The 24,620-nt window shown below is 44.6% G+C and overlaps 1 protein-coding gene and 1 pseudogene across 2 annotated transcripts in view; both read right to left on the bottom strand.

Annotated features, from left to right (window-relative positions):
* Positions 1-24,620, bottom strand: part of LOC119941219 (phosphatidylinositol 3,4,5-trisphosphate 3-phosphatase TPTE2-like) — a 41,540-nt gene continuing 16,920 nt past the window's right edge. The window contains exons 8-22 of one of the 2 annotated variants that reach the window (XM_038761561.1): positions 23,487-23,648; positions 22,996-23,115; positions 21,543-21,642; positions 19,491-19,554; positions 17,380-17,444; positions 13,049-13,109; positions 11,557-11,638; positions 11,266-11,354; positions 7,724-7,785; positions 6,742-6,822; positions 5,395-5,500; positions 3,520-3,617; positions 2,600-2,695; positions 1,415-1,485; positions 1-265 (exon numbers count right to left, since the gene is read on the bottom strand). In XM_038761561.1, coding sequence (XP_038617489.1) covers positions 151-265; positions 1,415-1,485; positions 2,600-2,695; positions 3,520-3,617; positions 5,395-5,500; positions 6,742-6,822; positions 7,724-7,785; positions 11,266-11,354; positions 11,557-11,638; positions 13,049-13,109; positions 17,380-17,444; positions 19,491-19,554; positions 21,543-21,642; positions 22,996-23,115; positions 23,487-23,648 — 1,372 coding nt within the window. In that variant the 3' untranslated portion in view covers positions 1-150. Of the gene's footprint in view, positions 266-1,414; positions 1,486-2,535; positions 2,696-3,519; positions 3,618-5,394; positions 5,501-6,741; positions 6,823-7,723; positions 7,786-11,265; positions 11,355-11,556; positions 11,639-13,048; positions 13,110-17,379; positions 17,445-19,490; positions 19,555-21,542; positions 21,643-22,995; positions 23,116-23,486; positions 23,649-24,620 lie in introns of those variants that run through there. The other variant, XM_038761560.1, reaches the window with a different exon arrangement.
* Positions 20,017-20,211, bottom strand: LOC119941687 (annotated as a pseudogene).

Here is a 24,620-nt window from a genome sequence, read left to right on the forward strand (position 1 = left end):
TATATATATATTTGGGCTAGTTCACTTGGGAGTGTTTAATTGAGTTCACGTGCCTGACAGGGGTAACAGACAAGGGCACCAGAAAGAAACAGTGTTCTGTGCAAAGGAGTAGGGTTCTCTGGAGGAGGAGTAATGAAGCTTACGTAGACTTTAGCTATTGGGTTCTGGTTCCTTAAAGAGTAATTCCACTGCAAAGTCTTCTTGGTATATTTTCCACGTTTTGGCCTTATGAGGATTATCCAGCTCGTTTCTTGGCAAATAAAGCCTAAAAAGGACAAAAATAATGCATTAACTTTCAGGCTGAAAGTGGGGAGGCAGGGTAGGAGTGGTGATGGCAATCTGTGGACCTTCTGCTCTGTCACAGGATCACCGGGGCCACAAAGGGAGGATCAGTGGTGGAGAATAATAGAGGGTGGTCAGACTGGCCCCTCTTTCCAACCATACTCACTTGGTGCCACACTAGCTTGACCCTGATCCTGGATACCTTCCTGAGGGACTGTCTTAAATTGTGACCAAGTTTGAGTCCTGAAATAATTTTAAGTGAACCCCCTTCTTGAGGTCAGAATGTTTTAAAAGGCCAGAGATCGGAAGGGGAGTTGATAATAGTAATAGTAGCATTTGTTAGAGAAGCAGTGTGGTCCAGTGGATAGAGCACGGGCCTGCGAGTCAGAAGGACCTGAGTTCCAACCCCATCTCTGCCACTTTTCCGGGCAAGTCACTTCACTTCTCTGTGCCTCAGTTACCTCATATGTAAAATGGGGATCTGTAAAAAGTTTATATGGGGCAGGAACTGCACCCAACTCGATAGGCTTGTATCTACCCCAGCACTTATTACAGTGCCTAGCACACAGTAAGCACTTAGTAAATGCTTAGCAAAAAATAACTGTGGTATTTAGTATGTGCCACACACCGTGCCAAGCACTGTGGTAGATATAACACAGATCAGACGCAACTCATATGAGACTCCCACTCTAAGAGAGAGGGCAAACAGGTATCTAATTGTCATTTTACGGATGAGGAAGCTGAGGCACAGAGAAGTTAAGAGTCTTGCCCAAGGTCACAGAGCAAGCAGGTGGAGGATTGCATATGTGTAGGTCTTAGAGTTCACCGAACAACAACTGCGGTATTTGTTAAGCGCTTACTATGTGTCAAACACTACATAAACCCTGGTATAGATACAAGATAAGCAGGTTGGACAGAGTCCTTGTCCCATGTGGGGTTCACAGTCTAAGCCAGCTTCTGTACACTGTTATTTAGGAGTGAACGGAAGGTGGGAAAATAAGGATACTGTTCTACGGAGCTTTAATATTTTTGTTCACTGAGCTCATCTCCATTGCCTCAGAGTTACCAATAAATGTCAAGATGACCAAGTCACTTCCCCACCCCACCCCAAACTCTGCCACCTCCAGCATACCTCTTGTTTTCCACAAAAGCTGTGTTGAACCAAAAGAAGAATGGGCAGTCATCATAGAACTTGGGAAGCTCCTAAAAAAGAATGATTTGAATGCCGCTTTTAAAAAAGTAAATACAATCAATGCTGTGAATGATTTTGACTTTAGTAAGATTAAAGCTCTCAAACAGACTTTCGATCGGTCTCTTTCATCCTTTGTGACTGTTGCAGGTTAATGCTGAAGAAGCCCAAACACATCAGCTTCCCCACTGGAAGATGCTTATTTCTCACACCAGAATCCTCCGCTCTTAAAGATCAGCAGGACAGTAAATAGTAGCAGTAATTTTTAGATTGGGACTCCCTAGAAGGACAGGGCCCATGTCTAATTTCCACTGTGAACTCTTTCCCAGCACTTTATACAGTCCTCTGCACACAGTAAGTGCATGATAAATCCTCCAAACTCACACGGAGTGGGATGGGAGGAGAGGAAACAGCCAAATGAAGACACCTCATGCCCAGGAGTCTTCCAAGTCGGCTGTAACTCACGCTTGGAGTTTGCACCTATGGATCTATGGGTCACCCCAGTTCCGTAAAGGGTCCGCCTCAGGGGGCTGGGCCTGGCAATAACAATCAAGGGCACTTTGAGTCCTGATCCTGTCTTCCCAGGCAGCCTACATAAACTGTGAGCCCCATGGGTAACAGACTATGTTCGACCTAATTTGTACCTACCCAGCACTAGGAATGGTGCTTGACACACATAATAAGTGCTTAAAAGATATGATAGCAATAACCTGCCATCCATCCACCCTTTGTCCCCACCCCCAAGTAATACTACTAATAATAACGGTACTTTTTGAGTGCCTACTATGTGTCAAGGACTTTTCTAAGCGCTGGGGTAGATACAAGCAAATCAGGGTGGACACAGTCCCTGACCCACGTGGGGCTCACAGTCTTAATCCCCATTTTACAGATGAGGTAGCTGAGGCACAGAGAAGTGAAGTGACTTGCTCAAGGCCACAAAGCAGATAAGTGCCAGAGCCAGGATTAGAACCCATGACCTTCTGATCCCAGGCCTGTGCTCTAGCCACTATGCCATGCTGCTTCTCTCATCGTGCCCTCTCTTCCTTCCCTCTGGAATGGTGGATAAGACTGAAGCACCGCGACTAGCCAAAACGCAGCACCTCACAGGTTATTTCTGGTTGTACTTACTGAACTGGATAGAAATTTTACTTTGACATCCCCACACAGAACCGGGCAGTCTTCCAGACCAATTATGATTGAGTTTGCATCAACATCGTGAAATAGCTGGGAATGACACAGGAAACAGAACCACTTGAAATGATAAGGGCTGGATCAGAAATTCATGAATTTAGCAACAGGGTTAGGGCTGGTTGGGTATACAGTGGGAACAAAGTTAAGGGAGTTTACAGTTTAGCGGGGAAGATGGGTATTAAAATAAATTACAGCCAGGGGAAGCAACAAAGTATACGGATATGTATTGCTGTGGGGGTGTTCTTATTGTTTAAGGGGTGGGGATTTGAGAGCTTAGTTCAGGAAGACTTCCTTGAGGATAAAGGATTCAGCAGGTCTTTGAAGATGGGGAGAGTGCAGGTCTGTGGGATACTGAGAGGGAGGGGCTTTCAGGTAGGAGGGAGGGTATGAGCTAGGAGTTGATTCATTCATTCAATCGTATTTATTGAGCGCTTACTGTGTGCAAAGCACGGTACTAAGTGATGGCACTGAGAAGCTTTCCCTGAGACCTATCAGCATATTTCACACTCAGGAACCTTCCAAACCGTTTTACAAACCGGTAGCAATAGTACTCCTTCCTCTGCCCCACCAAAAAAGACAGGGGATAAAAAAACGTTGACCTAAAATGAATGCATATTTGGTGGGCCATTTAAAAGCCTTATTCCCCAGTTCACTCTGAGGAATTCTGGGGTGGGGACGAGAGGGTGAAGGAATGAAGGGTACTATACAAGCTCTCTAGGCTGAAAAGATATCCTCAGTGAAACCAGTAAGCTTCCCAGAAACACCAGAACGACTAAAACCAACTTCAGCAGCTCCAGGAAACCAGTCGTTGTTTTGATGTTTGCCGGTTGAATCTGCCTCTTGGTCTCAAGACTCACCTTACAGTTTATGGAAGACTGACACTCACAGCGGAAAACAACTTGCTTTCGTAGTAGTATCTGAACTTCCAGATCGCTTCCATTACCCTTTCCCACCCCTGCAAGGAAACAAAGAGTTAAGTTGAAACCTTTCTCAAACCACCACCTTGGCAGGCACCAACCTCTTTGTTGGAAAGAGGAAATAATCCTTACCAACGCAGGCCCCGACTCGATGGAGCGGTGGAGGGGTTCCAGCCCTTCATTTCTCCTCTGCACGGGTCCGTGGTGGTTTTGAGTGGTGCCCATTCCAGCTCTCTGACAAGACTTGCTAGTTTCCAACCAAAGCCCCTCAAATGGTGGCTCTTGGCCTGTCTCTCAAGCCTGGCTGCCCGCAGCCCCTTAATATCTCTGCCCCCTTTTCACCTTCAGCATGAAGAATTCATGCCTGTGCCACTCAATACCATGGAGATATTTGAGGAGTTTTAAAGTGGGGTTTTCTTCACTGGTCAGCTTGAGACTTCTAGCCATCAGCTAGCCATCCTCCTCTTCCAGGCAGCCTCATTGAGACCCTTAGCAAAAAGAAGGTGTCTCCAAGTGAGCAGGGAATGTCTGTTTGTTTTATTGTACTCTCCCAAGCACTGATTTGCACACAATAGGAGCTCAATAAATACGATCTAATGAATCTGAGTCAGATCGTATCTAAATCCCTCCAGCTGTTATTCAAGCCTATTACTTTTCCGACTAGTCTTCAAAAGCCATCCCCAATTTCAGTTGGGGCCCCACTGCAAACAAGTCTGTGGTCCAGCAATCAGGAGAAGGAGAAATTAGTGACACCAAGAGTGAGAAAACAGAGCAGATTGCAAAGGAAACGGCACAATGCCGTGAACGGGCGGTTAAAAGGGCTTTCAGGGAGGAATCTTTTCACCACACCCAACTAAGGGTTAGGTTCATTAACGTTATCTTCAAGCAAACCCCACCCAAGGTCCTTTCCTCAGCAGAAGTGGAAGGCAACTCTGCTTTCCACCAACCAGGCACTATCCCTTAATCTATTTGAAGTTTGTTATGAAATCCTCAATCTCTTTAGCCTTCTCTTCAATCATATAGAGTTTAATCTGAGCCTCTGGTCCCCTTCTTCCACCCCACCCCGAATCTGTAAAATGGGGATAATGGGGATTCCCTATCTTGTGAGGACAAAGTTAATTAGTTGGCAAGAAAACGCTTGGGAAAATGGAAACATGAAAAATTCAAGATATCACTGTTTCTAAACTTCTGGTTTCAAGTTGGTGAGAAGGGATATTTAGAGGTTGCATAAACTCCTCCTCTAGATGGTAAACTCCTTTATTGCACTCTCCCAAAAGCTCAGTATTATGTTCTGCACAGAGTGCTCAATAAATACCATTGATTGATTGAACAGGGGCTTGGAAGTCAAGGGACTTGAGTTCTAAATCCAAGCTCTGCCACTTGCCTGCCATGTGACCTTGGGCAAATTAAGTTCTCTGTGCCTCACTTCCTCTGTAAAATGGGGATTTAATTCCTGTTCTCCCTCCTGTTGAGGCTGAGTCCCTTGTAGTATAGGGACCGTGTCCAACCTGATTATATTGTACCTACCTCAGACCTTGGAACAGTGAAATGCACATAGTAAGTGTTTAATAATACCAAAATTATTATTATTGTTGAGGGTCTCAGACTTTTGAGGAAAAGCACAAGAGAGCGCCCTTTAAATTCTGCACCTCCTCCAGTGCAAAGAAAAAGGAGAATTTGTGATCTCTGATCATACACCCATCTGCCCTTGGCAGAAGTCACTCTCATTGATGGGCATATTAAACATCTGTGCGTGAAAAAGATTTTTAAGTGTCAGGGGTTTCTCAACACTGGAGTCACACACAAGGCACTTACCTTTAATTGAAAAGATTTTGATGGTTTTAATCTTCAGCGGGTTCTTTGCTGGGAGATTCCAGTTGTACTTGTTTTTTATGACTTCAAAATAGCCAACGTATCTATTCTGCAATGCACCGGAAAGGTCAATTTAAGGAAGGCATTAGCAGTTTCTGACTTTTTGGCTCAGGGACTCCACCATTCAACTGGGATAATTGTGTCCAACCCAATTATCTTGTACCAACCCTAGCGCTTAGTGCAGTGCCTAACAAATACCGTAAAATAAAAAGGAACTAAATTTCACCATTCACACACATGCCTCAGACTGGGCATCTTTATACACCCCATCTCAGGTCCTTGTTCTCTCCTATTGGATTCTTCCTTTTTCCATGGTTCAGACCTCCTCCTTGGCCCACTCGCCCATCTTTCCTCCAATTCATTCATATTTATTGAGCACTTTTGTGTGGAGAGCACTGTACTAAGTACTTGGGAAAGTACAATACAACAATAAACAGACATTCCTTGCCACAGGCTTATAGTCTAGATGGGGGCTGGGTGGGTGGAAGGAAGGCAGACATTAAATAAATGATAGATATATACAGAAGTGATATGGGGCTGGGAGGGGGAAAGTACAAAGGAGCAAGTCAGGGTGACGTAGAAGGGAGTGGGAAAAGAGGAAAGTGGGGCTTAGTCAAGAAGGCCTCTTGGAAGAGACGTGCCTTCAATAAAGGCTTTGAAGGAGAGGAGAGTAAGCTCTGGCCCTGAAAACTTCGAAAGGAGTCACTTTTGACCTAACGGGTCTTCAGATCAACTATGGGAAATGCAGCTTTAGGCCACGCAATTTGGGGATGGGATCCATCCAAGGAACAAGCTTGTGCAGAGGTTGGGGGTGGAATTCAATGAAGCATTAATACATTATTTTACTTGCATCTTAAGGGTATTTGTTCTGGTTCTCTGCAAAGGCCCACAGTCCAAAAAAACAACAACAAAATGGAGAACGCAGATGAGCTATGGAAGTTTAAGGAAGCAAATGGGAAGACCCAGCTTTGTTTTCCTTGGCAGATTTGAGGGCTATTATTTTGGCTGCACATCAGCCTGTCTTATAGCACTCTGCAAAGGAAAAGTGGCCAAAGGAAAATGGCAGGGAGGCTCCTCAGGGGAAGAACAATTGGCTTTGAAGTCTCCAAACCTGGAAAGTCTTGGGCAGATTCCCCAAGCCACCAGAGGCTATTTGGAAGGAAACAGGGTCAATGCCTCTAGAGGCCCTAGCCACAGGATAATGAACTCTAAAAGGTGAACTTGAGGAAGAATCTTTCAACAGGCAATTTTTTTTCTGTCCCATGCCACGGAAAAAGAAAGAACATTCACCTGGGAAGGAGTTTCAACTCCCTGATATTTAGAACCACTTTTTTTATCTGTTCGTCTCTCCGCAAAATAGTTCAGGCTTTCCTATAGGAAAAAAAGACAACTCAATCAAGTTGCTGTGGCCAGAACAATTTCTCTGCACAATCTCCTCATAGGGTATTCCCGAACCCTCTTGTGAATGATACCAGTTACCCTTCCCTTCACTGTTCTTTGGAATTAAAACTGTGGCTATCAAAATTCACAATTCAAAAGCTCATGATGTTCGATAAGATGCTCCAAACGATAATAACTGTGATATTTGTTAAGGGCTTACTATGGATCAAGCAGTGTGCTAAGTCCCTGTGTCACCATCTATGGGGGTGGGAGAACAGGTATTGAATCCCCATTTTACAGATACAGAAACTGAGGCACAGAGAAGTAAAGTGACTTGCCCGAGGCAAGAGATGGGCTGGGATTAGAACTCCCAGGGCTCTTTCCACAAGGCAATACTGCTTTTCTTGATTATGACTTCCTCTTTCTCTAGGGCCTTCTTGGGGTCATAACTGGGTTGATTTTAAGACCGCGCTTTCCTCTAGTTTGGTAATGACATTTTCTACTTATTGTAGAGAACTTTGCTCCTTGGGACACTCACCCGCTTTGAGATTTGCTTTCATTAATCGTGCCCCGATCCTTTTGAATGAGCAGCAAGGAGATGAGCTATTATTACCCTGAACTAACAGACAGACCAGCCAATGACTCGAGCCCCAGTGGTATTTACTGAGCACTTCCTATGTGCGGAGCACTGTACTAGATGCTTAGGAAACTACAACAGAGTTGGTAGGCACAGTCCCTGCCCCCCAGGAGCTAATTAAAAGATGTTTTGATGGTAGAAGCCAGCCGGCTAGCCTCCAGATTTCTAATCGATGGTTTTCTACCACTGCCAAGTTCTCTCCTCCATCTCTTGCAATTACGACAGTCCTCGGCAGAGAATTAGTTTGTTTCATACCTTTGCACTTCTAAATTGGTTGCTGGCAATAAGCCAGATACAGATCATCGTTCCAGTCCTACCTGCCAAAGGAGGAAAAAGAAGTTAAGGAAGGAAAGCGTGGCTTGTTGAATGGGATGCTGCCCCAGCACTCTACGGAAGGGATGGTGTCAGAGAAAGTCGCACAGTGCGGCTTCAGTTTTTAAATGGCATTTGTTAAGTGCTATGTGCCAGTCACTGTACTAAGCGCTGGGGTAGATACAAGGTAATCGGGTTAGATCAACCCCATTTTACAGATGAGGTAACAGGCACAGAGAAGTGAAGTGACTTGCCCAAGGACACACGGCAGACAAGTGGAGGAGCCAGGATTAGAACCCAGGTCTTTCTGATTCCCAGGCCCATGATCTATCCACTAGGCCATGCTGCTTCTCATCTCCCACACCCTCAGCTTAACTGCTGGCAGGAAGATGATAGCAAGCAAATTCATATGCATTATAAAAGCGGGAGCGGCAAAGGAAAAGAGTCAGGCCATTTTTCCTTCAAAAGACAGGAAAATGATTTGATTAATTTGGACACTTCAGCTAATCCCGACGAGAGTTTGTCAGAGACACCAGTCAGAAGCAATCTGACATGGCTTTACAGAAAGGTCAGTTTTCACAGCCTTAAGTTTTTACTTTGACTTCAGGGGCATGAGATGGGAATTTTTTTTGTCTTCTACCACTACCTTTAAGCCCACTAGAATGAGCTAGATGTTGCCTTATGCATTCGAGAAATGCAATGGAAGTTTTGGGCTTTTTAAATATTATTTGTTAAGCACTTTCTCTATGCCCAGCACTGTACTAAGCGCTGGGGTAGATACAAGCTAATTAGGTTGGACACAGTCCCTGTCCCACATGGGGCTCACAATCCCCATTTGGCAGATGAGGGAACTGAAACGCAGAGAAGTGACTTGCCCCAAGTCACAAAGCAGACGAGCAGCAGAGGCAGGATTAGAACCCCAGTCCTTCTGATTCCCAGGCCCTTGCTCTATCCACTAGGCTACACTGCTTCTCTCCTGCTCTCAAAAATGGCTACCCCCATGCTCTCAAGAGAAGCAGCGTGGCTTAGTGGGGAAAGCCCAGGCTTGGGAGTCAGAGGTCGTGGGTTCTAATCCCGGCTCTGCCATTTAGCAGTTGGGTGACTTTGGGCAAGTCACTTCTCTGTGCCTCAGTTACCTCATCTGTAAAATGGGGGATTAAGACTCTAAGCCCCACTTGGGACAACCTGATAAACGTGCATCTACCCCAGCGCTTAGACCAGTGCTTGGCACATAGTAAGCGCCTAACAAATACCATCATCATTATTATTAAGAAGCACCAATGGTGGGGGGAGGTGGGGTGGATGAGCTTCCAATATTCAAAAGCTTCTGATGGCGATCGCAGTGGAGTAACGATGAAGACTGAGGTCCTCCCACTCCTGGCTTGCGGTTCAGATGTTTCACAATGGTCCAAAGGCCATCTGGCTCTTACTGCCCGCGAGAGGATGGGTAGTAGGAGGGAGCGAGAAGTCGGTTGGATCACCAGATCACCACTATCTATCTCCCTCTCTCGGGGCTGGGGGGAGCGAGTTGGGCCTCGGGGCTCATGGCCTGTTTGAGCTGAAGTGGTCGAGCCCCACCTCCGCACCCTGCTCTCCAAACAGCGGAGTCGGAAGGAGCCGCTGGCAAAGAGCCGGGGCAAGGCCTAGCCACCTCCCATTTCAACAGACTGGCCGGGATGACGGCGCGTTTGCACTCGCTGCTTACGTGAATGGTGGCGTAGTTAGACATTTGAGGAGGAACCTATAAATATTGTTCCAGAGCTAGAGGAGGAAATGACTTGGAGTTTGTTTTTTGAAAAAAGTCCCTACTCCTCCCCCTACTCCCATAACCCCAGCCACGCCACAGGTACCCCCAAATAGCCTTCGGCCGGTTTGACCGCCAGATAACCCAGACACACGAGAGTGTAATTAAATAACTCATTTCGATGTCCTCGTAGAATCAAGAGGGTCATGAAGGTTTTAATTCACCCAAAGGGCAGTGGAGGGGTTCACATCCAAAGCCACAGTGTCATCATCAGACCTCAGTATAAAATTAAGCTTCATTTTAGATTGTGAGCACCCGAGAGGCAGCGACCATGTCCGATTCCCACTCAAATGCTCTGTTCTGGTGCTTAGCACACAATAAGCTCTTAATACTGTTACTACTACATAGAATGAAAGCATCCTCCCACCAAGATTTTTGACTGCATACACCTGCCCTAAACGTGCATCTTCAACTCAGGAAAGCTTCAAGCCCTAGTGTCAAGGAGTCAGTGGATCTGGGTTTTAATCCTGTTCTGCTACTTGTCTACTGTGTGACTTTGGGCAAGTCACAACTTCTCTGGGCCTCAGTTCCCTCATCTGTAAAATGGGGATTAAGACCGTGAGCCTCACGTGGGATATGAACTGTGTCCAACCTGATTAGCCTGTATCTATCCCAGCGCTTAGTAATAACAATAGCTGTGGTATTTGTTATGCATTTAATATGTGCCAGGCACTGTACTAAGTGCTGAGGTGGTTACAAGTAAATTGGGTTGGACAGTCTATGTCCCAAATGGCGCTCACAGTCTTAATCCCCAGTTTACAGATGAGGGAACTGAGGAAGTGAAGTGACTTACCCAAGGTCTCACAGTAGGCAACTGGCAGGGCTGGGATTTGAACCTAGATCTCCTGACTCACTACTAATTTTTTTTTAATGTATTTGTTAAGTGCTTACTATGTACCAGGCACTGTGCTAAGAGCTGGGGTAGATAGAAGATAATCAAGTTGGATATCGTTCCTGTCCCATACGAGGCTCACAGTTTTAATCTCTATTTTACAGAGGAGGTAACTGAGGTACAGTGAAGTTAACTGACTTGCCCAAGGTCACACAGTGGACAAGTGGTGGAGCCAGGATTAGAATCCAAGTCCTCACTCCCAGGCTCTTGCTCTATCCACTAGGCCATGCCGTTTCTCAAGCAAAAGGGGACACAAAGCTCAAACTATGTGAGACCAACAACACTAGGAGGCTACATTTTCCAGTCGTGGTTCCCACCAACAACGTCGATATGGCCCTTTAGGATTAGAACCCAGGCTGTCTGATTCCAAGCTTCACGCTCCTTCCACTTAGCCACGTTGTATCCCAGTCCCTGCCCCTTGAGTGGGAGAGGGTTTTTCTTCGCCACCCCTTAACATGTTGCTCCGATACCAAGAAAGCCCAGTCCCGAGGCAGAATAGAGGGGAGAAGAGTGCACCTCCTCAATCCTCAGCCAAGAAACCTCTCCGGACGACAACACCAAGCAGAAAAGGTGGCCAAACCCTGATCCAGTGACTCTTCCAGAAAAGTACATGCTTACTACAGGAAGGGGATCGGGAAAGAACAAGAGCTCCCTACCACTGATGCCCAGGAAATGGCAGTCTTCATTTGTGCAGAATAAAATAAATGTGAAGCTTTGCAAGAACCACAACCTCATGACAGGAGGCTTGATAGAGCCAGAAAAACACAGCTCAAAGAAGAGTGTTCTTACCTTTGCCTCCTTTACAGTGGACTACAATAATGTTCTCTTTATCCAGCCGCATCCAGGCACGTACACTGGCCGTGAACTTCAGGATCTCGCTAGTTAAGGATGAATTTTTTTTCTCAGTTTGGCATTAATATCTCTCCCCTCCCCTTATCAGTCATTGGTATTTATTGAGCGCTTATTGTGTGCAGAACACTGAACTAAGCGCTTGGGAGAGGACGATGCAACAGAGTTGATAGACACATTCCCTGCCCATAAAGACCTTGCAGTCTAGAGGGAACTTCCACCTTGACTCACTTTAGAGAGGGGACGTTGTGATCATCAATAAAGATCCTTTCCACTCGGTGATGGAAGTATTTAGGGTCATAGCCTTTTTCACCTATAAAATAAAAGTAAACAATTTCAAACCTGGACAATAATTCAACAAGTAAAGTTTGGGCTTGGTTTTAAATTCCGTTTTTCTACTGAAAAAAAAAAAGTCTCCTAGCAGTTTGCATGTCTTACAGGCTCCGGCTAAGAACTGGGCTTACGACAATTGTGCAGAATTATTTGGAGTGCGGATGAAACAGACTTTCCAAGGGCCACGGAAGCCAGGTAAGCATTTTGTGGGGAGACCACATCCATTTTAGAGAGTTGAGGCTTCCCCCCAAAAGTGTCTAATCAACTTCTAGGGAGTAACCAGGCCCCGGGAGCATCGTCCTCTGGGATATGACGCCACCATCTGAATTTTGGGCTTTTTTCTTCAGAGTTCAAAGAGCTGTGGACATACTAGGATGGACTCTGACCAGTCAAAGTCCCTCTCTAACGCCATGACTCTGTATGCTCCGTAAACAGCCGTTCACTTCAATGTCTGTGGGGCCAAACGGAGACGACTAGGCCAGAATGGGCCCATTGGCTACCACTGCCCCCACTGAAATCCTCAAGAGATAACAGCGACTCCTGCTGCATACCTGACCTTAGGCTGCAACCACTTTAATAATAATAACAATAATAAAAACAATAATAATGATGGTATTTATTAAGTGCTTACTACGTGCAAGGCACTGTTCTAAGCACTGGGGAGGTTACAAGGTGATCAGGTTGTCCCACGGGGGGCTCACAGTCTTAATCCCCATTTTATAGATGAGGTAACTGAGGCCCAGAGAAGTGAACTGACTTGCCCAAAGTCACACAGCTGACAAGTGGCGGAGCCGGGATTTGAACCCATGACCTCTGACTCCAGAACCCGTGCTCTTTAGTAATGGTATTTGTTAAGGGCTCACTATGTCCCAAGCACTATTCTAAGCACTGGGGGAGGATACAAGTTAAATCAGGTTGGACATATGGGCTCCCAGTCTTAATCCCCATTTTACAGATGAGGTAACTGAGGCACAGAGAAGTGACTTGCCCAAGGTCACACAGCAGACATGTGGCGGAGTTGGCTTCAGAACCCAGGCCCTTCTGACCCCCAGGCCCGGGCTCTATCCACTAGGCCACGCAAAAGCGATGTTCGTTAAGAACTTACTACTTGCTGAGCATTAGGCTAAACGTCGGGGAAGATACAGAGATCGGACACAGTCCCTGTCCCACACGGAGCTCGGTCTAAAGGGGAGGGAGAAGGGGTAGCACATCCTCACTGGACAGATGAGGAAACAGAGGCCCAAAGAAGTGAAGGGACTTGCCCAAGGTCACACAGCAGGCAAGTGGCAGAACTGGGACTAGAACCTGAGCCTCCCGACTCTCAGTCCTTTGCTCTTTCCATCAGGTCGTGACCGTATCGGCATGAACCGGATTCAACGCATATACCTACTGCACAAGTTGTAGACTTTATAGTGGTTCCCATGTTTGGTATCCAGAAATCTCACAACTTCCTAGAAAGCAACAACAAAAGACGTTACTGTATGCTTCAGTGCTCTGCACACAGTAAGCGCTCAATAAATACAACTGAAGGAATGAATAAATGAATATTCACTTCCCACTTAAGTTGAAGACCAGAATTTGGGCAGTTACCACAACACCGAGAGGTTCTGAGGGGAATCATCAGCCTTCAGTCCTAGCAAACCCACTAGTAGTCCTGATGGGAAGGTGCATGGTTTGGGGACAAAAGGAAACTCCTTGTTTTTGGAAACCACTTGACCCCTTCATCATCATCAGGGGTATTTATTGAGCACTTACTGCATGCAGAGCACTGTACTAAATTCTTGGGTGAGTACACTGCAACAGAGTTGGGAGGACAGGTTCCCTGCCCTCAGTGAGCTTTAGAGATAGAGGGGGAGACAGATGTTAATAAGTAATTTATATTGTATAATTTATAGTACATTTATATACGGCCCATCATCTCTCCAACATCACCACCAGCAAGTCTCCCCTGCCGGCTGAGCTCTAAGGCTGTGACTTAGTGATGCTGCTGGGTCACCCGTGACAGTCTATTACCAAGCGTGCTTTGAACATAGTAAGTGCTTAATAAATGCCATTAAAAATAAAATAAAAAATAAAAGTACAAAATCCAGAACAGACCCAGAAATGCCTACTGGGTACTCTCTGGGCCTAAGAGTCACCAGTCCCTCTAGCCACCACAATCCCTTTTCACAGAAGAGGATTCTGAGGCGTTTCTACCATCCTGCTTCTATGGCAGGATTCTGGAGAAGAGTGTTTCTTCCATTTCACCTTCATTCCTACAACAGGTTCTATTCCTCCTCTAGAGCCTGAGCTCCCTGTTGGCAGGGAACTGGCCTATCTACTCGGCTACACTGTACTCTCCCAAGCATTTAGTACAGTGTCCTGAACAGAGTAAGCGCTCAATAAATATGATTGAATGAGTGAATGACATGATCATAGGAAGTGGTTTTACCATTAAGTTTTGTCCTTTGTGGGGGTTGAGGTTCTTAGTCCCCTCCTTATGATCATTTCATTCACGCACTGAATCCTATTTATAATAATAATATTAATAATAACAATGGCATTTATTAAGCGCTTACTCTGTGCAAAGCACTGTTCTGAGCACTGTGGAGGTTACAAAGTGATCGGATTGTCCCACGTGGGGCTCACAGTCTTAATCCCCATTTTACAGATGAGAGAACTGAGTCCCAGAGAATAATAATAATAATAGCATTTATTAAGTGCTTACTATGTGCAAAGCACTGTTCTAAGCACTGGGGAGGTTACAAGGTGATCAGGTTGTCCCACGGGGGGCTCACAGTCAACCCCCATTCTACAGATGAGGTAACTGAGGTGCACAGAAGCGAAGTGACTTGCCCAAAGTCACACGCTGACAGTTGGCGGAGCTGGGATTTGAACCCATGACCTCTGACTCCAAAGCCCGGGCTCTTTCCACTGAGCCACGCTGCTTCTATTTAGTGTTTACTGTGTGCAAAGCACTGTACTAAGTGCTTGGCAGAATACAATATAACAAATAGACACATTCCGGCCCATAATGAGTTCACGGTCTAGAGGGGCCTAGTCATTCATTCATTCATTCAATCGTATTTACTGAGCACTTACTATGTGCAGAGCACTGGACTAAGCACTTGGAAAGTACAATACGGCAACACAGTACAATCGTTGCCCACAATGGGCTTACAGACTAGAGGTAGTCAATCATTTTGTGACAGTGATGGCAGTCCCCTCCTCATGAAGGCACAAGATTATTGAGGTGGGGTTTTTTTAAAGAAAGAAAAATGGGGATGGGACCCTATTTGATAAGGAGGAGCTTTCCCTAAACACTGGGCCGTCCCGCCATTAAGGTCAGTCTCAAGTTTTCATCCCCAAGGTTCACTTGAAAGCAAGAACTGCCCCCTTGTGGTTTTCCCTAGAAATGAACACGGGAAAGGCAGAGGTGGATGGGGGGAAAAAATCATAATTGTGGTATTTATAATGGCATTTATTAAGCGCTTACTATGTGCAAAGCACTGTTCTAAGCGCTGGGTATTTGTTAGGTCCTTACTAGGCGCTAAGCTCTTTAATAACAATAATAATAATTTTGATATTTGTTAAGCGCTTACTATCTGCAAAGCACTGTTCTAAGCGCTGGGGTAGATCCAAGGTAATCAGGTTGTCCCGCGAGGGGCTCCCAATCTTCATCCCCATTTGACAGATGAGGGAACTGAGGCCCAGAGAAGTGAAGTGACTTGCCCAAAGTCACACGGCTGACAAGTGGCGGAGCTGGGATTTGAACCCACGGCCTCTGACTCCAAAGCCCGGGCTCTTTCCACTGAGCCACGCTGCTTCTTTACTAGGGTAGATGCAAGATAGTCAAGTAAAACACAGGCTCTGTCAATCACTCAATCAATCAATCGTATTTATTGAGCGCTTACTGTGTGCAAAGCACTGTACTAAGCACTCAGGAAGTACAAGTTGGCGACATATAGAGACAGTCCCTACCCAACAGTGGGCTCACAGTCTAGAAGGGGGAGAAAGACAACAAAACCAAACATATTAACAAAATAAAATAAATAGAATAGATATGTACAAGTAAGAGTAATAAATATGTACAAACATATATACATATATACAGGTGCTGTGGGGAAGGGAAGGAGGTAAGACGACGGGGGGATGGAGAGGGGGATGAGGGGGACAGGAAGGAGGGGGCTCAGTGTGGGAAGGCCTCCTGGAGGAGGTGAGCTCTCAGTAGGGCCGTGAAGGGAGGAAGAGAGCTAGCTTGGTGGATGTGGGGAGGGAGGGCATTCCAAGCCAGGGGAAGGACGTCCTACCTGGGACTAAGGGGAAGGGAACATAGGTATTTAATCCTCATTTTACTGGTAAGGAAACTGAAGCACAGAGAAGTGAGTTGCCTAAGGTCACACAGCAGGCAAGTGGCAGAGCCGGGAGTAGAAGCCAGGGCCCCTGATTACCAGACCTGCGCTCATTCCCGTAGGCCACGCTGCTTCCCTTTCAATAACAAACTGGAAGAAGAATCAAATAAATATAGAGCTGCCAGGGAGCTACAAGAGTGGAAGGACAAGGATAGAGGTCATTAAAAAGCTTTAAGCCAAACCCAGTAATAAAATAAAAATAATGATGGCTAATAATGATGACCTCCTTCCCTTCCCCACAGCACCTGTATATATGTATATATGTTTGTACATATTTATCACTCTAGTTATTTTACTTGTACATATCTATTCTATTTATTTCATTTTGTTAATATGTTTGGTTTTGTTCTCTGTCTCCCCCTTCTAGACTGTGCGCTCACTGTTGGGTAGGGACTGTCTCTATATGTTGCCAACTTGTACTTCACAAGTGCTTAGTACGGTGCTCTGCACACAGTAAGCGCTCAATAAATACGATTGATTGATTTGTTAGGCGCTTACTATGTGTGAAGCACTGTTCTAAGCGCTGGGGGGGGGTTACAAGGTGATCAGGTCTTCCCACATGGGGCTCACGGTCTTAATCCCCATTCTACAGATGAGGTAACTGAGGCCCAGAGAAGTGAAGTAATTTGCCCAAAGTCACACAGTTGACAAGTGGCAGAGCTGGGATTAGAACCCATGACCTCCGACTCCCAAGACTGGGCTCTTTTCACTGAGCCACGCTGCTTCTCAATTCTCTAATTCATTTGAGAAAAAAAAAGGTACAACAGGATGAATGAAATTATGGAAATGGGAAAGAATGCAAACTCTCAGTCCCCCCATCAAGTGAGCACTCAATAAATACTACTGATTGATTGGCCACGGAAGAAAGCAGACCCAGCAAAACAAAATCTATAAGCGTTTATCAAAAATATAATTGGAGATTAATCTCATAGTGGGTCTCAAATTCTTGTTCGTTTTTAGGAATTCAACCTTAATGTCAGATCGATCAACAGAAATAACATCTCCCCCTCTGCACTGTAAGCTTGTTGTGAGCTCGGAATGTATCTGTTACATTGTTAATTGTACTCTTCCAAGTGCTTAGTACCATGCTCTGCACATAGTAAGCACTCAATAAATATGACTAACAATTCTATTTATCAACAGAACTGCAGCTTTATCAACAGTAAATGCAGCACAGGCAGCAGGTATTTTCCTGTGTGTCTCAACCACGATTTAAAGCTGCCATTTAGAGGAGTGAGATGGAAGTAGAATTTCCCCAGTTTATTCCAGTTAAAATGTTTCTACTTTTGAGAAGAATTGGCCATGAATTAAATCAACAACATCTCCTTACCCCAATGGGATTCCTGTAGAAAGACTGCTTTCCTGAAGATGGGAATGACATTGCAATAACACGATCTGGGGGGCAAAAAACACACAAAATGACCAGTACGAATTTAACAACTCCAAAATGATCGGTCAGGTACTAGAATTTACCGAGTGCCTACTATTTTCAGAGAAGAACTGGCAGACATGATCACTGCCCTTCAGGAGCTAATGTTCTAATGGAGAAGAAAGACATTATATGTACATAAGTCCTAAGGGACAGGGCAATGGGTAGCAAGGGGGAAGCACCCAAGTGCTTTGGTGACTGAAAAGTGCTGAACTGCAGTTGATCATTAAAGAAAACCACCTTATTACCTATAAAATTTCAATACCTGTTCCCTCCCCCCTCTGCTTAGATTGTGAGTCCCCAAGGGGACAGGGACTGTGACCTGATTATTTTATATCTACCTCAGGGCTTAGTACGGAAGCCTGGCACGGAATAAGCACTTAAATACCATTATTGTAAATCGGGATTCAGCATCTTTAAAGTGGGATGGTTCTTTCAGGAGGGAGATGTATGTAGGAAAAAGGTGAAGACACAATTACCAGACTGCTCTGCTCAGATTCTCACTACTCACCCACCCTCTTTACCTGGATAGCACCCGACTGGCTGTATCATTTCTAAGATCCACATGTGAAAGAAAGATTTTGGTTTCACAAAAGCTAGCTCACCATTCATCCTTCCAGCCCAGTATCCTGTCTTGACAGTACCACCACAAAATGCTTGCTTGCCATCTTGGACAACCACACAAAACACATTTCTAATTTTTCCCCTTTAATAGACTCATTCAGGGCTTACCCATGAATATATCCAAATCTTTCTGGAACCTGTTGGTATTTATTGAATTCAGGGGCTGCATAATAATGGTATTGAGCACTTACTTTGGGCTAAGGACTGTGCTAAATGCTGAGGTAGATACAGGACAATCATATCAGACACAGTACCTGTCTCACACCATAGGGAAGAAGGTATTTTACTCCTATTTTCTAAATGCTCATCTCCCCATCCGCACTGTGTGAAGTTCCTCTTGTCTTTGTTTTGAACTTTCAAACTTCAAGTTACAGTGAGTGCCTCCCATCAATCATATTTAATTGAGCACAGAGCATTGTACTAAGCACCCGGGAGAGTACAGCTTAACGATCTTGGTAGATACATTGCCTGCCCACGAGTTATGCCCTAATTCTATGGTTGTGGAATCTGATGAACAAGAATTCCATTGTCGGTGTGTCCAATCCCTTCATGATTTTGTAAACCTCAATCACGCTTCCACTTGAAACACTTCCATCTCTGCAGCTCAGACCCTTGATCTTTTCCTCATCTGGAAACTACTTCCTTCCCACTGTGTAGGCAAAGCAGGAGGCTGAAAGTTCTCCTTGCATAGAAAGGCAGGAAAAAATGTGTGGCTGGGGGGAGGTGGGGAGACAAAAGGGAAATAACAGATCCATCCCTAGCTATTATATTCTCGGTGGGCTTCTCCCTTTAGACTGAAAGCTCATTATAGGGAAGCAGTGTGGCCTAGTAGATAGAGCCTGGGCGTCAGGAGGACCTGGGTTCTAATGCTGGCCCTGCCACTTGTCTGCTGTGTGACCATGAGCAAGTCATTTCACTTCTATGTGCCTCAGTTACCTCATCTGTGAAATGGGGACTAAGAATGTGAGCCTGATGAGGGACACGTACCATGTCCAATCTTGTATCTACTCCAGCACTTACTAAAGCGCCTGGCACACACTAAGTGCTTAACGAATACCATACAAAGAAAAGTTATGGGCAGAGAATATATCTTCTAATTCTGTTGCACTGTACTCTCCCAAGCACTTAGTACATTGCTGTGCACCTTGTAAGTGCTCACTGATTAACTGATAGGGGGTGAGAGTAGCTTTCTCGATAGAGTCCATGAGGAAAGCCCTCCTGGTTTCAGCATGCTTTGAAAGAGGAAACTGACTTGGACCGAATAGAAACTTGGGAAGGAAGGAGATAAACACTATTCCTAGCCAAAGGTCAGTTGACAAAGTTAACAAATGCAAGCCCATAAGAACCAATTTCCAGTTGGAAGTTAATTTTTATCATTTTGAACAAACCAGTGATGTAAGTGAGGTCCAGGTCAAATCCATCCATCTGAAAGCGTCTTTTATTTTCAGAAACCTTAAAGTTTAAAATGAAAAAGAGACATGTGGATTAGATCCGCTATTCATCAAAGTGCCTTTCCCCAACTTACCTGTGATAGCAACGAGCTCATCCCTCTCAAACCATCTCTGAGAAATAAGTAGACACCCAGCTTATCATATGCTTACAAAAATATATGGCTTACTCCAGTATTCAAGACAGAACTGCCACTAGAATACACAACTAGACTGTAAATTTATGGCAGGCAGGAAATGTGTCTGTTATATTGTACTCTCTCAAGTGCTCAGTACAGTGCTTTGCACATAATAAGCACTCAATAAATACCATTGATTGCTTGTGAGCAGGGAACATCTCATTATCCTTTTGTATGTTTACAGGTACTTAGTACCTTACAATGCACCCACTAAGTACTTGGGAGAGTACAATATAGAGTTGGTAGACACATTCCCTGTCCACAAGGAGCTTACAGTCCAGAGGGGAAAAAAAAGTTGGTTAGATACCTTAACTCTATGTGTATTGTCAAGGCCAATATCAATCGTATTTTTTGAGCACTTACTGTGCTCAGAGCATTCTTTTAACTGCTTGGGAGAGTACAAAAGAACAGAGTTGGTATACTAGGACCTCTTGCATCCTTCTTTAAGGGGAATGTTAACCTTCCCTCCTTTCCTACAAGAATTTGATGCTCTAATAGCCTTCTCTAGAATGTAAACTTGTTGTGGGCAGGGAATGTGTCTACAAGTCTGTTGTATTGTACTCTCCCAAACACTTCATATAGTGCTCTGCACACAATTTGTGCTTGATAAATACCACTGATGATAATAGGGGAGGGAGACAAAAATATTGCAAATAGGGTAATGAGAATGAATCAGTCGACTGTACAATTGATCATACATAGGTACAAGAGTCCCGAGTTTGTTTACGGTGAGTTTAAACATATATATAAAGGCTAAAGGTGACTAAGGTGTTCACGGGGCTTAGGTTTTTGGAATTAAATTGGGGAAGATTTGTTGGAGGAGCTGGGATTTTAGGAAGGCTTTGAACACAGGGAGAGCTGAGGTCACATACCATCTCAAACTTATTCTTTCCTCGAGAGAGACAGAAATATTTCACATCTACCATCTGAAAAAGTCTTATTAAATTGAGTCACTCTGATATCTCAGGGCTTGTTTTCATTTGCCTGAGAGCCCTATTCTCTGCAGACACAATCTTTTCCTTTCCTTAAGGACATCCCACCTTACTTCCCCAGGTCCCTCTGCATGGAGTTTCTAATTCAAGAACTTTTTTTTTAATGGGGGGTGAGGTTCAGGGGGAAGGATGCTATTGAAACCTGATCTTTAAAACAAAAAACAAAACAAAAAGCAAACAAAAAAATCCAACTGACCTCCCCCCGCCACCGCCTCCACCCAAAAACTGTTTATAAAAATTTGAAAAAGCCATACTCTACAAAGTGAGAGAACTTAGACTCTTCACTTAGTATCAAGGATCCTTTCTTCTATACTCATCTCTCTCATCACGCCCCTCCCCCCAAGACTGTAGTAAGCTCACTGTGGGCAGGGATCGTCTCTATTACTGTATTGTACTTTCCCAAGTGCTTAAAACAGTGCTCTGCACACAGTAAGTGCTCAATAAATACGACAATGAATGAATGAATCTTAGGGTTGCCTGCTCTGTTGTATCCTGACAGCTGCATTCTTTCCTACTGAAAGAGCAGTGAAGGTATAGGGCCATAACACACCTGGATGAACTTTGTTGAACTAGGCAGACTGCCCACAGTTTCTGCCCAACAAAAGCAGAAAATCTTCAGGACAGCTAATCCTCACTGATCCCGAAAGAATACCTTCTGGACTGGAGACCCTCTAAGTGACGTAAGAGCAGGAATTTTGGGGGGCCTTTACCTCCTAGACAACTCTGGAATCTGGCCTGTTTTCCCAGTTCCCACCTCCCCAGTGCTCCCTCGCCCCTCAGTCAACCCCGCCACTCACAATCACCAAGCGGCGCCCACTTACCATCCACCTGGTCACTTTTTCAAGTTGGTTCTTCTGAAGGGCGAGGCGAAAAATTCTGATCAAAATGATAATCCTCAGAGGGCGAAGGAGGATTGCTAACCTAATGAAACAAGACCCAGAAGAGACTAATTTTGCTTCAGAACCAAAGGTGGGAAAGGTGAGGCGGGAAAGGCCTGGGCCAGGCCTTTGCCCCTTCTTTGAAAGTTAGTTATGTCCCCCACGGTATTCCTGGGTACCGGGCTGGGCCGGTGACTCCTGAACAGAATCAGAGGCCCAGGGTAGCAGTGGATCAGTCAGTGGTATTTGTGGAGCATTAACTGTGTTCAGAGCGCTGGGCTAAGTGCTCAGGGGGAGTCCAATACAGTAGTATTGGTAAATATGATGCACAGAGAAGGTGTCTGCTTACCGTTATATTCTACTCTCCCAAGCTCTTAGTACAGCACTCGGCACACAGTAAGCACTCAATACATGACTGAATGAATGAATATAATCCCTATTCTAAAGGAGCTAGGGTCTCCTGCTGTGGGCTAAGAATTAGGAAGGCCCCTCTCACTTGTCTGCCTTTCAAATCTGTTTTACAGGACTAGAAGAACTTTGTTGATCTGAAATCACACTACAACCTTGTGGCTTCCCTTCTTCTCTAAACTGGGGAATATCAGAGTGATCAGAGAGACTTAGCTCTCAGCTCAGCAATTCACTGCTATGAGGAAAACAACTCAGGAGTGAACCCTGCTCATAAGATTTACTATTTCAGTCAGCACTGTCTTCCAATATAAAGAATAGCTGGAGGTTTCCTTGGATTTGCTTTCCCCATCAGAACATATTCCTCAGAGGTTGGTCCATTTTACTGCCTTTTTTAAACAACAACAATTACTGCCTTTTTTAAATAACAACAATTATAATAATAATTGTGGCATTTGTTAAGCATTTACTATGTAATAGGCACTGTACTAAGCGCTGGGGTGGATACAAGCAAATCGCGTTGGACACTGTCCCTGTCCCATGTGGGGCTCATTGTCTCAATCCCTATTTTAAAGATGAGGGAACTGAGGCACAGAGAAGTCAAGTGACTTGCCCAAGATCACATAGCAGACAAGTGGCCGGGCTGGAATTAGAATCCATGACCTTCTTACTTCCAGGCCCGTGCTTTATCCACTAAACTGTGCTGCTTATGGTATTTAAGCACTTACTACGTTCCAGGCACTGTACTAAGCATGGAGTGGGGAGGGAGTGGGTAGATACAAGCTAATCAGATGGGGGACAGTCCATATTCCACATGAAGCTCACAGTCAATCCCCATTTTACAGACGAGGTAACTGAGGGACAGAGAAGTCAAGTGACTCGTCCAAGGTCACAAAGCAGACAAGTGGTGGAGGCAGGGATTAGAACCCAGATCCTTCTGGCTTCCAGGCCCATGCTCTACCCACTAGGCCATGCTGCTTTTACTGCTTACCTGGGGATCTGCTTAACTTCCCCAATGTTAACATAAATGTAAACAATGTCAATCATCAGGGTGCCAACAACAATGAACGCATCCAAAATGTTTAGTTTGAAGGAAAAGTAATTTCGGAATCTGAAATGCAAAGAAAAAAATATTTGGAAATTGGCAGTCCTTAGAAACTCAGGCACTGGTCATTTTCCCACGCTCCAATCTCATAATTAAGTGATTTAAATGAATAGATATTCACAGGCTAAAACTAAAGAAAAAAGAGAAGTTACCAGTGAGTGAAGTTTTCCCAATTTTCTGTATATATAGTAGGCCAAACTTAGTATTCAGTTCATAGAAATTAAAAGTCCAAAAACAACTTTGAACAAATACTAGTTTATTTTTTAAGCCAGGTCAGTGATTAGTTACCCGATAAACTGACTATTGAGAAGTCCCCACTTTAGAATGACTCAGAAACATTACCAAGATAAATACCCATAATCTTAATGCAATCTTACCCTTCTGCAAAGATTCGAAGGAAAACATCAAAAAGGAAAAAAAGAGAGATCACTAGAGTCACGACCGGGTATGCGAAGGGAATCCTTATGCTATTGCTGGTTGTCACGAAGATTACAATCAGCAAAGCAACATCCACAAAGATCAGCGAGACTGCAAATATCCTATAAAAATTAAAATAGTGGTAAGAAAGGCAAAAGTATCAACCTAGGATCTTCAACGAGCACTTTCTGTGGGTAGAGCACCGTACTAAGCGTTTGAGAAAGTTCACTACAGGGAACATATATGATCCCTAATTTCAAGGACCTTACCACCTAACGGGGGAGTTTATGATCTAGAGGACTATGATCTTGGTGTCTGTATTTTCAATAATGGATTTCTATCAATCAAAAGCGGTTATTTAATGCTTACTGTGTGTAGAGTACTGAACTACGTGCTTAGGAAAGTACGATATAACAGAGTTGGTAGACGACGATCCCTACCCTAGAGGAACTTACAATCTACTGGGAGAGATGATCACTAAAATAAGCCTCAGCTAAGGGAAGCCCTGACAACAGGAGGATTCTTGCAAGATGGACCGTTTTTGTCCAAAATACCACATACAGAAACAAGAAATCTCCACCTGGGTCTGAACAATGATCCCTTAGGTAGTTGCTCCAAAGGAGACTTAGGAGGAAGAGCCACAAGAAACTGTGGGTCTGAAACACAATCCAGACAACTAGACCTTTTGAAAAGTAAACTGGGAAGAACAGGCCAGGGTACAAATCTGGTAATGCCTATAAAGTTATCAACCCTAAGTAGAAGAGAATTTGGCAGACTCCCGGAAAGTGGCTAGTTTTGCTTCTGGGAGAGGATTTAGATTCCTATAAGGGCACATGAGACCACAGGACCTCCGTGGGGGCCTATAAGCTACCCTCAACTTCCTGATAGGTAATTCTGTTGTATCAGACTCTTCCAAGTGCTTAGTTACAGTGCTCTATCCGCAGTAAGTGCTTGATAAATATCACTGATTTGATTGATGGTTCAAGTAAAATGGTAATGAAGGCAGGCTGCAGTAACAATGGCCACTCAGGGCTTGGGGAACATACCAAAGTGGCTTACTTTTGCAGAGGCACCAAGTTCCAACTGTTACTAAG

This window comes from Tachyglossus aculeatus, chromosome 20 (genome assembly GCF_015852505.1).
Source record: "Tachyglossus aculeatus isolate mTacAcu1 chromosome 20, mTacAcu1.pri, whole genome shotgun sequence".
Classification (NCBI taxonomy): Eukaryota; Metazoa; Chordata; class Mammalia; order Monotremata; family Tachyglossidae; genus Tachyglossus; species Tachyglossus aculeatus.